This window comes from Medicago sativa, chromosome 2 (genome assembly GCF_051527215.1).
Source record: "Medicago sativa cultivar Bolivia chromosome 2, Bolivia_mono, whole genome shotgun sequence".
NCBI classification, from domain to species: domain Eukaryota; kingdom Viridiplantae; phylum Streptophyta; class Magnoliopsida; order Fabales; family Fabaceae; genus Medicago; species Medicago sativa.
The window spans coordinates 78,484,619-78,499,956 of record NC_140750.1 but is presented as its reverse complement, the minus strand read 5'-3'; the positions used below and the strand labels follow the sequence as shown (position 1 = coordinate 78,499,956).

The 15,338-nt window shown below is 33.8% G+C and overlaps 1 protein-coding gene across 4 annotated transcripts; it reads right to left on the bottom strand.

Moving 5' to 3' along the window:
* Positions 1-2,028: 2,028 nt before the first annotated feature.
* On the bottom strand, positions 2,029-14,010 carry LOC146951075 (uncharacterized). 4 transcript variants are annotated; one of them, XM_085747038.1, is made up of 16 exons: positions 13,911-14,010; positions 13,564-13,753; positions 11,598-12,141; positions 10,961-11,208; positions 10,613-10,723; positions 8,660-10,415; positions 8,106-8,429; positions 6,550-7,072; positions 6,033-6,183; positions 5,127-5,237; positions 4,574-4,931; positions 3,902-4,138; positions 3,660-3,729; positions 2,976-3,148; positions 2,473-2,539; positions 2,029-2,339 (listed from the first exon to the last, which is right to left on the bottom strand). In XM_085747038.1, exons 5-16 carry the CDS (start codon positions 10,651-10,653, stop codon positions 2,170-2,172), a joined length of 3,981 nt encoding a protein of 1,326 aa, XP_085603164.1. In that variant the 5' UTR covers positions 10,654-10,723; positions 10,961-11,208; positions 11,598-12,141; positions 13,564-13,753; positions 13,911-14,010; the 3' UTR covers positions 2,029-2,169. The 4 variants fall into 4 exon arrangements, with proteins under 4 accessions (XP_085603164.1, XP_085603162.1, XP_085603163.1 ...); XM_085747036.1 differs by having other exon boundaries at positions 11,058-11,208; XM_085747037.1 differs by having other exon boundaries at positions 13,915-14,010.
* Positions 14,011-15,338: the final 1,328 nt, after the last annotated feature.

Genomic DNA, 15,338 nt, shown 5'->3' with positions numbered 1-15,338 from the left:
CCTAAGAATAAAAAGACTCAAAGCACATTAATCTCTCCCCTAAACTTGTTGTTTGAGTAGTGTGAACACTGCTCTTGCAACTCAAAACAGCAAAAGAAAAAGCAAAAAGATAATACCTAAGCTGAAACTGTAAAAATAGGACAAAGTTAATCAATAATATACTGCCTTATGTTGCTGCAACAGCGTGCAATAATAACTTACTTCTGCACTTGCTTCTTCTTTCTGGGATTTGGGCCTGCTCCACAGGTTTTGTACCTCCTTGGCCTTGGTGATTGAGTTGCAGCATTTTGTTCTTCTGCTGCATTAGGGCTAGGAGTTGGAATAGACATAGGTTGGGAGGGTGATGGTTCATTATGTGTCTGTGGTGTGTGAAAATATTGACTTGAACTTGACGGTTGAAAAAAACTTGACGATGGATATTACCATCTTCAATCGTACGTAACACATAACTCAATCGATAAAATTGCATCATGCTTCTTATAAATGTCAAACATAAACTCAACATCGTCATTATCTGTAATTTTATACGATTCATATAGAATATTGGTCTTTCCAATAAACATAGGGATTCTAGAAATAATCTCAGATACAACCTTATTGTTTCCTAACTTGAATTTTTCTTCTATTCTTTGCTTTAAGTAAGCAAAAGTGCATGCAGGACTTACATTGAAGCCTTTTCTTACTTTGCTCTCAAAATATACGCCAAAATCATTATTTCTTTCGCATTTTCCATTGTAGTGAACAATGAAAAATACATTTGATGATGGTGCCATTGAAATTATTACTTGGCAATAGTTTTTGATGTAATGAGTTGAAGAAAACTTCAGAGTCTTAAATAGGCTAACATGTTTGCAATCACGCCATTACGTATACATGTGCTTTTTCAATGCAATTCAAGTGCTACGAATCTCATGCAGCTTTATTATTTTGTCTTGGATGGACAATGAGTGGTCTTGTCCCATTATTATCAGAGGCATTGTCATCTTTGAATACTTTGCTTGTGTTATGTACAAAAGCATTAAGTTGCCTTTAAAATGCCCACCAACTCACTTTGTAAAAATCAAGGTGAATGAAGATTCATTTGAGCTCATGAGTCGTATCAGTAGTTTCCAGTCTTTAATAAGTATAAAATATGATACTTTAATATCTAATGGGACCGCTATCTACTTTATTCCTTAAAAAATAGTGTTAAGATACTTTTTCACCCTATAAATATTCTAACATTTCGTTTTAGTCCTACTTTTAAAAAAAAAAATTTGACTTGTGTTTGAATTCAGGGTTTCGTTTTAGTCCTACTTTTAAAAAAAAAATTTGACTTGTGTTTGAATTCAGGGTTTAGGAGGGGAAGGAAGAGGAGAGTTGTTTACTTTTCTTTTTTAAATTACGGACTATATAACATTTTTTTTAACTAAATTGAGTGTGATTGAAGTATTATATAATCGTTTATCATGTTGCTATGCTAATTTTTTAAAAAACATTTTATAGTGTTCGTAATTGAAAAATGAAAAGTAAACTCACACCTCTCTTCCTCTCCTAAACTCTCCATCCGAACACACCCTAAAAGTTTTTCATCACCATTTTTTTTGAAGTCTTGTTTAGAATATTATAAGAATCTCTTTGAAAAAAATTACTAACATATACGAAATACATTTCATTATAAATACCCATATATTATATTATATGTTAATTATTTTGAATAATTAACATACCTTTTTTTAACTATTTTGAATAAATATATGTTAATTATTTAAGCACTTTTATTAAAATTAATAAATTAAAAATTAAAAAATACGGTAATACAAGTAATTTATGTCACATTTTAATATATCAATTTTCCTTAAATAAAATTGTCAAATGAACATGATTAAGTTAAAATTTGGTCAAAATATGTGGGGCTATGAAATCATAAAGGGTAAACTAGAGGTTCAAAATCACATAATTGAGAAAGTAGAGGGGCCAAAATCGCTTCATTGAAACTATGGGGATCGAAATCATACAATTAAGAAACTAAGGAGGGCCAAAGTGCAATTAAGCCATTAATATATGTAGATTGATTTGTGCTCATTCACACGGATACTGCAGTTTCAATACAAGAGCCTAGCTACAAAAGATCCAAAACTTGCATTCAATTCATGTACATACAACTAGTCAAGAACCCATTAAAATGCTTCAAGCACAAGAGCCAAAATTAGAGGGCTGATTTTTTGCCACACTTCTAAATTTGGTCAACATTTGAGCAGCAGCTGAATCTCTTGCTTCGCGAGGAAAGGAGCATGCATTTCCCTCGCACGAATACTCAAAGTCCACTCCTTTAACTCTTACAGTAGCTTGAAATTCACCTTCAAAAGTTAATTACCAAATATAACAAATCGTAAGATGTATGATCAATAAAATATGTCATTCTACAACTGAGCCAGAATTGCATGCTGCTAATGGTGCATTGTACAAGCAACCTTAGTTAGGTAGTCTTACCATCTGATAGAGATACACTATAAGTTGGTAGGATCCAATTATTTTCATGACATATTCCATCTAGTTCCTGCAAGATCAAACAGAATTTTCAAGTACTTATACAAAATGAAGGGAAATTAATAATGTGTCAAACTACGTTTCTTTAAAAAGATGCATTCGGCAGCATAAAATCACAAGAATTGATACCTTTGGCATCATTCCACACCACAACTCCACTTGATAAGTTGCTTATGGCCTCTTAAAACATTTTATATACTTTTTTCTCACAGTTTAAATTATTGTTTCTTCTTATTATATATCCTCTTGATCATTGGACTTGTATACATGTTTCCCATACTAAATATTTATCCTACATTGCTGTACTCTTCTAGTAATATGCTTCCAATAAAATAGCAACATTCGCCGGATTATGCATTTACAAAACTAAATAAAATTAATAAGTATTCATTTTCTCTTGTTTTACTCAAAAATTAAAGCAAGTATTAATAAAGAACATGTCTTGCCTGGCACGGACTTTGCAAAGTGAGCACTGCCTCTGTCAATCTTTTACTCTTAACAGATGGAGGTAAGCATTGATCATCAAGATATTGACACATCCTTCCTTGATTTCTTAACCATGTACCGTTACAGCCTTCTATAATGGATTCTAACTTTAATTCAAAGTCATCTTCCTCGCCTGTTTGACAAGAAAACACAAACAATAATTTGTTTTCATCTTCACATGGTCGATATATAAATGGTAGTGTAGAGGAATAAATCAATTCACACAAGTCAGTTAATTTAAAAAATTATCGGTATTCTATGCACAACAGAAAAATATCGCATTTAGTTGGCACCATGCAGATATAATCTTCTGGTGAAACGGAAAAAGAAATTTGTGGTCATTAATACATCATTTTCATATTGAAAATTCAAGATTCTCAAAGCAGCTTTAGATTCGGTTCAAGGATAAAATGTGCTAGTTAAATTTATGAAATCCAAATACTGGCAAAAAAAAATTTAACAATTTGGAGTGACAGCGAGATGGGAGTAAATGTCTATAAGAAGTTAATAATCACGTAAATAAACCAGTACCATTTATGCCAGACCACAAATCTATCATAAGGGGAAAAACCTTATAGATAGAAGAATGCAGAAGAGAAGCAAAATTAGAAGTAATGACAAACAACCAATAAAGGAAAACATACCAGCTAACCATCTCTGAATTTTCATATTACACACAGCCATCTCATCCTCTATCGCGCGCTGCTGAAGAGCCTGCTCAAAGAAACATAATCTTAGATAAATGTAAAGGTCCATAAAATAAACAGGTCGAATAAAATTTAAAGGTCAAAATACAAATTGATGACAATAGCAGTACAAATATATAACACAGAAGCATATAAGTTTTGACTGTAATTCAACATTATTGATTATAAGAGGCTTTTACCAGTCCATTCCTCTTTCGTATAAGAGCATTGAGAGCAGTTTGTGACAGTATCGTCCCCTTTGAAGCTATGAAAGTTTGGATCTTCTCAAGATTTGTGTTGGAACTATTTGCATTCAGGGTACATTTTTCTACTGAATCATTTTCAAAAGTGGTACCGGCACAAATTTTATCAAAAGCAGATTGATCTTTGATTCCACCCTCAGTGATGTGCTTTCTTTTTGAAACAACCTTCTCAGCCTGGCAATCCAATGTCGTGTAGCTGGATTAGAGATAATCTATATATGTAAATAAATATTGGAAAAGCTTTGAAAGTGCTTTTCTTTTAAGAAAAAAATTTCTTAGCAAAAAAGGCAACGTAGAAGTAGGGGAACCTCCTTCAAGAGAGAGGGCAAGAAACTATATTCTCTAACTAAGAGCCATCACGACTCGACAACAAAGGAAATAATCAAAACCTCTACTAGTAGGAGTTTACTTGGTACAATAAAAATATTGTTTAAAACATAACCATAGAATCTAAACATAATTTAATACTATGTGCCGGGTGCATATTCAACATATAACTTGTCAAATCACATCAATGAACACTTTTCAACTCTAGCAATAAAACATCAACTGAAGTCAGAAGAAGGAAGGTAATAAACAAAGTAGTTTGAGAAAAGATGAACTTCAAACCTTGCTAGGTCTTGTACATTCATTTGAGTGGTGTTGCACCGATGGATTTTCTATCTTTTGATCTTCACTTACCTGTAAAGTATTGGCACTATGCTTCTGACATTCTTTACTTTTAGATGGTAAAACTAAAGACTTGTCCACATCCATATCCCAGTCTTCCTTGACAGAATCACACCGTATAGTTATACCACAACCATTGTTCTCTTTCTGATTAAGAGCTACTTTAGTATCACTTCCTGGCTTGTTATCAAGATCAATATACAAGCCCTTACTACTTACACGTGATTCTGTCACTTCATGCTTTGGGAATTGTTTCTCTGCCAGCTTTGAATCTTGCAAACTATTTGAGAATGTTTCTCTACAAAGAAAATTTTACACAAATAATCATCCTTATCTTACAGAAAGAGGTTCCAAAGAAAACATAAAATGGAAATGAGAAATAATTTGAGGAAATATGTTATGTTTCTAAGACTTCTAATCATGAGTTCAGAATTCATTACTGTAAATCGATCTAAATCGGGAATCAGAAAAGGGAAAGGTGAATTACACCAACCTAGAAATCCAGTCTGAGATTATTTCGGAATAAGGAAGCACGTGGAAGTACTCGACAACTGAGGTGATCGTCCAACTGCTAGAACTCTTTTTGAGTAAAGGACCCCGGAAGCTATCAAAAGATAAATATAAAATGTTATGGAGAAGCAAACACGGAGTTTGTTAATATTGAAGGAATGACTCTAGAATAGATAGCAAGCGAACATAATGATCATGATAGATTACACCACACTAGATTATATCCCTTGTAACTTCCCTAACAACCTGTAACTGCCTAACTGAATTAACTGGCAACTGCCAGTCATCTAGGGAAAGCTGACTGACATGTGTCAGTCTGCTAGAGGCAGTTAGGATCAATCTATAAATAGACCCACCTCCTTCATGTAACTGAATTGAATTCATTCTAACAGAATTGAGAAAAAAACAGTTATAGCAGAGCAGCTAAAAGCTCTCGAGAATAATCAAATTACAATTTTGTATTGGTTAACAATCAGATTTACTATTTTACAAGAACCGGGCAAATATTAAAGTATTGAATTACAAGTACCACTCCATGATAAATAAGATCGTGTAGATCAGCTTTCCAAGTAGATCATTATACAATCATATATTGTCCAAAGCCCAGAACAAACAGTCTTATGATCAGAATGTAACATTCTGGCGAATAGGTAGCTATCCAAACAAATTCATAAAAAGTTGATAACTTGATTTAGAAGTGAAAACAATTCTTGGTATGCAAACAAAGTATACTTGACTTTTCGGCGACAAGGGAAAATTAATCAAACTGAATGGATGAAAAAAGGCAACTTTTTATCCTATCAATGGAAAAGCTTGTCACAGCTATGCAAATTCACTCTTGAGATATGAGTCATCAGCCAATTGCAAAACCATACCAATTATAACGAACCTTTCAATTAAATCTTTGATAGGAACTTGAATAGACCCATCAGCTGTCGACTGTGAGCACTTCATTATATAAAAGCGTGAAGCTGTCTTCTCTTTGCTTTCCGAATACACAGTGTAACTTTCCAAAAGCATAATATCAATACTATTGACACCTGTATTGCATACAAGAATCATATTCGACGTTTATCAATCAAAAACACCAGTTAAAACATAAATTACGAGATAATGATAGATTAACTCGAAATGCAATATACTACAGTAACATTTTAATAGAGAAAAGCTGTTTATTATGCAGAAAATAAAGAATAACAAATTATGTATCGGATATTAACCTCGAAATATATGGAAAACATAAGAGAAGTATACAGCATAATTGGAAAACTTAAAAGGAAAAGAGAAAAAACTGACACGGGAGAATGTACCCTGACCTGTGATTTTAACTACAAGTAAATTAAACTAAAAAACTATAGTTTCTAATAATAGCTATGGCAAAATTTCTGTAGAAGAAGGATGATTACCGGTAGCTTCCTTTACAGCAGAATAACCAACTAGCAAAAATTCATCATCAACATTTAATCCGTTTTTTGTAGGATTCTGAATGACTCTTCTCTTTTTGTATGTATGTTTGAGCCCATTTGTATCTTCAGAAACTTGATCGGAAGAATCCACGTCTTTTTCGATCACTGACCATACCCCATCAGTGGTGGAACAAAAACGCAACAAGCAGTTCTCCTTCTTACTGTCGACTAAAAGGATTGCAACTTTTGAAATGGGCCATCCCTCTATATCTGGAACATTTTTTGACGCATCTAAACATGTACATATATCACACGAACTAGCTATCGCTTTTTCTGTTAATGAAAGCTGCCGCTCCACATCAACGAGGTCAGTTTGATCAGGGTTTTGCGTGAATTTCATATATATTAACAACGCTGGTCTCAGACCCACAATCAACTTGCAAAAGTCCTTAAATGCCACAAATTCTAGCTCTGGATGCTGTTTTCTGTGGTAATAGTTGTACAGTAACACAACAGAATGCACCTGATATGAAGAACACTGATCAAAAAATGAATAACGAGGTATCATATAATGTAAAACTCCTCATTAAAAAGTGCAGAACAAGACTCGGCGAAGAGAAATGATCAATATCACAACACTTTTCATCTACATTGCCATATGTGGCAAAACATTTTCTCGAGACAAGGTTTTAATTAAAAGGGATTGTTGGAAACAAAAACCAATTAATGTTTCACGTTCCTACTTCGAAGACCACTTTAATGTTTCATTTCCAAAATATCAAGTAGAACAACTTCAGTGTATCTTAGGAAGTAGTGCTAACTTAATTGTTCCCTAGTAAATTGCATCTTTCATTTTCTATCATTGTAATTACCATCCATATAAATTAAGCAAGCATGTTGCTGGGTGTGAAGAATTCAAGCACATTCAAGAAAAATTTGCCTCTATTTTTTACAGGATTATACCTAAAAAAAAATTAATCTTAAGCCTACCTCCTCTTAAGTGAAGCAGGTCAAATCTAGTGAGGCAGGGACACCAAGTTGTTTAAAGATTTGAAATTTTTGTATAGCTAGGGAATGCCACTATACTAAGGGGTAATCATAGTGTGAAGTGTTTCATGTAAATTTTCTACATTGTGTAAAGATTAGAAAGATTGAGAGATCAAGGTATTGCAAGGGGCCAAGGGAAAACTCTATGGCATGGGATTGTTATATTGTTCCTCATCATGGTGAAATTGTTTTGTGCTCTCTTCCCTGTAGTAGATCTGTAAGGCTGAGCCACGTAAATTCTAGGTGCTATCTTCTTCCTTCTCTCTTATTTGTTACTGTTGGTTAGTGGTTTATTTTCTGGTTTTGGTTGGTTGGTTAATTGCGTTCTTATGTTAACGGTTTTGGTTGTTCTCATTGGTTGCAAGTATTGTTATTAATCCATAACACTCCAAGCAGAGAATAATAACAATATTGAACAAAAAAATGGTCTAAATCATTTCAAATAATGACCTAGGCGTTAATCTTTGGATTGCTATAACAAAAGGGTCAAGAAAGATGAATGAAGAAACCTGTTTTGCAACTTTCTGCTGTTGAGATATTGGAGGTGCATCACGGCTAGAAGCCTTTGCTGGCAGCATTGGATCAACCAAGTGTTCAACGAATGCCCTAACTGCATCCACAGTAGGACACACATCAGATCGACCCATCTTCCTCTTCGAAGCTATGAAACTTTGAACTTTCTCAAAATCTGTGTTGAAATTATCTGCAATCAGGGTACATTTTTCTTTGGATTCGTTTTCAACCGTGGCATCAGCACAAATCTTATCAAAAGCAGATTCATCTTTGATTCCACTCTCAGTAATGTGCATCCTTGTTGAAACAACCTTCTCAGCCTGCCAATCCAATGGCATGTAGTTAGATGGGAGATGATATGTATTAGAAAAGCCTCGAAACTGATTTTTTAAGAAAAATCCATCTCAACAGCAAAGGAAATAGTAAAAACTCGAGTCTAGAGTCTATGTACTTTAGCAGTTCTATAGACTCCACTGGTAAGAGTTTACTAAATACAAAAAATAGTCTAAAACATATACAATAGTATTTTGAGATAAGATAAACTTCAAACCTCGCTAGGTCTTGTACATTCATTTGAGTGATGTTGCACCGATGAATTTTCTATCTTTTGTTCTTCATTAACTTGTAAAGTATTGGCAATATGCTTCTGGTATTCTTCTTTGAGTTTAGATGGAAAAGTTGAAGAGTTGTCCACATCCATATCCTGGTCTTCCTTGACAGAACTACACTGTGTAATTTTATTGCAACCGCTGTTCTCTTTCTGATCAAGACCAACAGACATGACCTCTCTACTTACATGTGATTCTGAAACTTGAAGATTTGTTTTCTTTCTTGATGAGTTATCCACATCCATATCATGGTCTTTCTTGACCGAACCACACTGCATGATTGTACCGCAACCGTTGTCCTCTTTCTGATTAAGAGCTGCAATAGTATCACTGCATGGCTTGTTATCAAGACCAACAGACATGCCCTCGCTACTTACATGTGATTCTGTAACTTCAAGATTTGTTTTCTTTGTTGAACAGTTATCCACATCCATACCATGATCTTTCTTGACAGAACCACACTGAGTAATTGTACCGCAGCCGTTCTTCTCTTTTTGATCAAGAGTTACAATAGTATCACTGCATGGCTTGTTATCAAGACCAACAGACATGCCCTCGCTACTTACATGTGATTCTGCAACTTCAAGATTTGTTTTCTTTGTTGAAGAGTTATCCACATCCATATCCTCGTCTTTCTTGACAGAATCACACTGTGTAATTGTACCGCAACAGTTGTTCTCTTTCTGATTAAGAGCTGCAATAGTATCACTGCATGGCTTGTTATCAAGACCAACAGACATGCCCTCACTACTTACATGTGATTCTGTAACTTCAAGATTTGTTTTCTTTCTTGAAGAGTTATTCACATCCATATCATGGTCTTTCTTGACCGAACCACACTGCGTGATTGTACCGCAACCGTTGTCCTCTTTCTGATTAAGAGCTGCAATGGTATCATTGCATGGCTTGTTATCAAGACCAACAGACATGCCCTCGCTACTTACATGTGATTCTGTAACTTCAAGATTTGTTTTCTTTGTTGAACAGTTATCCACATCCATATCATGATCTTTCTTGACAGAACCACACTGAGTAATTGTACCGCAGCCGTTCTTCTTTTTTTGATTAAGAGTTACAATAGTATCACTGCATGGCTTGTTATCAAGACCAACAGACATGCCCTCACTACTTACATGTGATTCTGTAACTTCAAGATTTGTTTTCTTTGTTGAAGAGTTATCCACATCCCTATCCTCGTCTTTCTTGACAGAATCACACTGTGTAATTGTACCGCAACCGTTGTTCTCTTTCTGATTAAGAGCTGCGATAGTATCACTGCATGGCTTGTTATCAAGACCAACAGGCATGCCCTCACTACTTGCATGTGCTTCTGTAACTTCAAGATTTGTTTTCTTTCTTGAAGAGTTATCCACATCCATATCCTCGTCTTTCTTGACAGAACCACACTGTGTAATTGTATCGCAGCCGTTCTTCTCTTTCTGATTAAGAGTTACAATAGTATCACTGCATGGCTTGTTATCAAGACCAGCAGACATGCCCTCGCTACTTACATGAATTTCTTTAACTTCAAGCTTCGGGAGTTGCTTCTGATTAAGAGTTACAATAGTTTCGCTGCATGGCTTGTTATCAAGACCAACAGACAGGGCCTCGCTACTTATATGTGATTCTGTAACTTCAAGCTTCGGGAATTGTTTATCAGCCAGCTTTGAATCTTGCAAACTACTTGAGAATGTTTCTCTACAAAGAACATAATATGCAAATAGCCATCATTATCTTATGGAAAGATGGGCAAAAGAGAGCATAAAATGGAAATGAGAAATAATTTGAGGAAATCTATGTTATGTTTCCAAGGCTTTAATTATGAGGTCAGAATTCATTATTGTAAATCAATCTAAATTGGGCATCAGAAAAAGGGAAAGTAGAATTATACCAACCTAGAAATCCATTCTGAGATTATTTTGGAATAAGGAAGCATGTGGAAGTACTCGACAACTGAGGTGATCGTCCAACTGCCAGAACTTCTTTTGACCAAAGGACCCCGGACGCTATCCAAAGATGAGATATAAAATGTCAACGAGAAGCAGACACAAGTTTGTTAACAATCAGATATAAAATGACTATCAAAATGGATGTTTATAAGTCAACATGTACAGATTCATAAAAAAAGTTTATAACTAGATTTAGAAGTGAAGACAATTCCTGGTATGCAAACAATGTATATTCGACTTTTCTTTGGACAAGGGAAAATTAATCTAACTGAATGGATGAAACAAAAACGAAACCTTTTCTTCGCATCAATGGAAAAACCGGACACAGTTACGCAATTCACCCTTGAGACAGTGATCAGCCAATAGGAAAACCATACCAATTGTAACGAACCTTTCAGTTAAATCTTTGATAGGAACTTGAGTAAACCCTTCACTGATCGACTGTGAGCACTTCATTATATAAAAGCGTGAAGCTGTCTTCTCTTTGCTCTGGGAATACACAGTGTAACTTTCCAAAAGCATAATATCAATACTATTGACACCTGTTCATAAGGTGAAATAAGAAATATTGATACCAGAATAGTATTCGACTTTTATGAATAAAAAACTCCTGTTAAAAGATAAATTAAGAAATAATGATATATTAAATCAAAACACAAGATGCTACAAGAAGAATTTAATAGAGAAAAAACTATTTACTATACAGAAAAATAAGGAAGAACAAAGTATGTTCTGATATTAACCTCAAAATATATAGATAACGTAAAGTATACAGCGTGATATTTCATATTGTCATGTGGACATCTTTACTAGGTTAAATAAATTGGAAAAATAAAAAAGGAGATAATAACTTACAAATACACTTAAAACTAAAGTACTATAGTTGCTAACAATAGCTATTGCAATCTTTCTGTAGAAGAAGGATAATTACCCGCAGCTTCCTTAACAGCAGAATATCCAGCTTGCAAAATTCGATCTTCATCAACATTTGATCCGTTTCTCGAAGGCTTCTTAACGACTCTTCTTTTTTTGTATGTTTTGATTTCACTTGTAACTTCAGAAATTTTACTGGAGGTGGTAACTTCAGAAATTTTATTGGAGGTATCCACTTCTTTTTCAATCAATGACCGTACCCCATCAGTGATAGAACCAAAATGCAAGAAGCAGTTCTCCTTCTTACTATCGACCAAAAGGACGGCAACTTTTGAAATGGGCCACCCCTCTATATTAGGAACACTTCTTGACACGTCTAAAAGTGTACATATATCATAGGAACTCACGATTGCTTTTTCTGTTAATGACAACTGCTGCTCCACATCAACAAGGTCAACAGGCTTCTGTGTGAATTTCATATACGGTAACAAAGCTGGTCTCAGATCCACAATCAACTTGCAAAATTCACTAAATGCCACAAATTCTAGCTCTGGATTCTGTTTTCTGTGGTAATAGTTGTACAGTAACACAACAGCATGCACCTACACCATAATCATGCAACTTAATACTAGTGGTTCTTGAACTTTAAAATCAAATAGGAACTTCAATTATTATTTTTTTTTTTAAGAATTGCATTGAGACAAACTTAAACATACCAGAAGGATACTAGCCCCAAAAGTTCAAAAGATAATTTTAGTAAATAATATGGAAGACACATTTTACTATAGCAATTTACATGCATGAAGGAAAATGGTGATTCGGTTTATTTATGAATCTGACTTACTGCTACACAACCCCTAACTCAGAGATATCATGTGAAATGCCTCATTAAAAGAACATAAGAATAGTTGGTGATAAGAAATTATCAATATTACAACATTTTTCATCTACATTGGCATATGTGGCAAAACATTATCCATAAGGGCCAACCAAAATCAGTTCCAAATCATTGTTGTAACTATAATAAGAATGAACACACACTTTGAGTTAAAACACTTAAAAAGGAAAAACTAAAACTGTAAACTATATTTCTCAAATGATTCACTTGTGGGACTTGTGTATCTTACACTTTACATCACATCTATATATAGTACCAACTGCACACAAGTTGCATCAGAAAAAGGAAAAGAAAAATTACACACTAGTTAAATATAGAAAAATTACATCTGCAGTCCTTTAAGTCTAACCTTTTTTCCCGGATTGGTCCTTTAAGTTTTTATTTTCCCGAATTGGTCTTTTATGTTACGTTATATACTCACTTCTAGCCTTCTTAACAAGTTCTGTTAAAATGAAGCAGGTATGACATTTTAATTTTGAGAAAATTTATATAGACATGTCAAACATGTCCAAATCCATTCTCCTCTCACTTAAATCTAAATTCTCAAATCCAAAAACATTAAAACCCCAGTATCTCATTGTTCGCAACAATGTCTTCATTTAGAAGGAATGGTTAAAATTTACGAACCTAAAACAATGACTATAATGCAACGGGAAGATAACCTAAAGGCTAACTGTGAAAACAAAATGTATCATAAAGAACCAATTTGGAAAAAATTAAACTTAAAGACCAACACGAAATGAAGGTTAAACTTAAAGGACCACACATGCAATTGTTCCTTAAATATTCACCTAACTATCTCTAACAACTCACAACTAGAACCTAATAACAAACTAACTTACTCAAATTATTATTATTTTTTATTATTTTTCTTTTGAAAACTCGATATCCGGTCTAAGGAGATCAATCCCACCGTGCACTAACATCCCACTGTGCACTAACGGGACCCATTTAAAGCCAAAGCAGAGCTAACTCTATATGAACTAGTCCACAGAAATTGACCACAAACTAATTATTAACAAACTAACTAAATATGATTTAACTCTATCAATAATCACCTAGATGTTAATTAAACTTTGAATTGCCATAACAAAAGTTTCAAGATAAATAAAAAAATAAAAAAAACCTGTTTTGCAACTTTCTGCTGTTGTGATAGTGGAGGATAATCCAGAATAGGTATTTCTGCCAGCATTGGATCAACCAAATGTTCAAGAAATGCCCTAATTGCATCCACAGTAGGACACACATCTGATACACCCATCTTTCTAATTTCACCCACCAAATTCCACAACTCCAATGAATGTATATAGTTTCACCTGTCACATACCACAAAAACAACAAAAAAACAAAAAGGGTAAAAAAGAAATTTTTATTTAAAGACATGCATCATGGTTTTGGACATTAACATAGTACATGCATGTTCGATAAAAGTGGAAAAATTTGAGGAAATGGAAAGCAAAATGGTGAACTCACTCACTCTTTGTTGTTGGTGGTGATGAGCTCAATCACAGTAATGAGACTGAAATTGACATTAATTTCTCAGAACTGAAACTGAAATTGCGGAAAAGTGTATGTCTCTTACGTTGGACTTTGTTCCTTTGTAGTAAACGACAATTTGACTTTGAAGACTTCTTGTCCGTACGATAAATTCAGTGTTCAATATTTTGCCACGTGGCTGTTTATGTCTTATGAACAAACGACCCTAACTTTTTTTTTGAAATTAGTCACTTTAGTCCTGAATGCAGAGAAATTGTATAACAGTCCATGAATGTAGACTCTGTTGGTCAATTTCAGGGACTAAAGTGATTAACGGAGTCTACATTCAGTGACTAAATTGACTAACAGAGTCTGCATTCAGGGATTAAATTGACTAACATAGTCTACATTCAGGGTCTATTTTGCAATTTATCTGCATTCAGTGATTAAAGTGACGACTCATTTGCTATTCAGGGACTAAAGTGAGTAATTCCCCCTTTTTTTTTGTAAATTGTGTATAATGGATTTTTTTTTACTCGATATATTAGACATTAAACACTTGAATTTGTAAGCTTAATTGTACTAATCTTTAACTATAATTCTTAACAACAAAAAATAAATTGAGATTTTGTTTGCAATTTATAGAAGAATTCCAATATTTAATTAGAATCTTAATTTATGATTCCTCATTGTAATAATTAGTTTGATTCAATTCAAAGATTTTAAAATTATATAGAAGGATTTAAACATAATTTGGATTTTGGTAAATTATACAGAAGAATTTTAAAATGAGAAATGAAGTTTAAACAATAATTTAAATATAAAACATTTGAATTGTGCTCGGATATAAAATTATAAAAAAAGATTCAGGGAGTTTCACAATCACAATTCTATAATGTGTCATTTATGCAATTTATGGGCTAGTATCAATTTCATGTTATGTCCATATTCTACAGGTTTGGTATCGGGGAAGCAAGACCCATAACTATTACACTTCAGCTTGCTGACATGTCAATTTGTTGATTGAAGATGTGTTTATCACAAGGGTGGACAAATTTGTTTTCCCCGTGGATTTCATCATCAGTTAGAAGTTCCAATTATCTTAGGAAGACCTTTCCTAACCACTAGAATAACTCTCAGTGTAAGGTTAACTACATGGATGTGCAAATTTTTTAATAAGGTCTAATTTTGAATACTTGGCTTCTGAAATTTGTTGTCATAAAACATGTTTAATTATTTTCTATCGTTCCCAGAGGATAGGCAATAGTTCAAATTTGGAGGTGTGGTGACTCAAAATATGAGTCATCTAAGCTCTTTTAAGGTTGGATTGGTGTATGATAATTATGTAGTTAATGCTAGTTTAATTAAAGTGTAGTGCATCTAAAGAAATGAGTTTATTTTTTCTCAAATGGTGGCCGAAAGTTA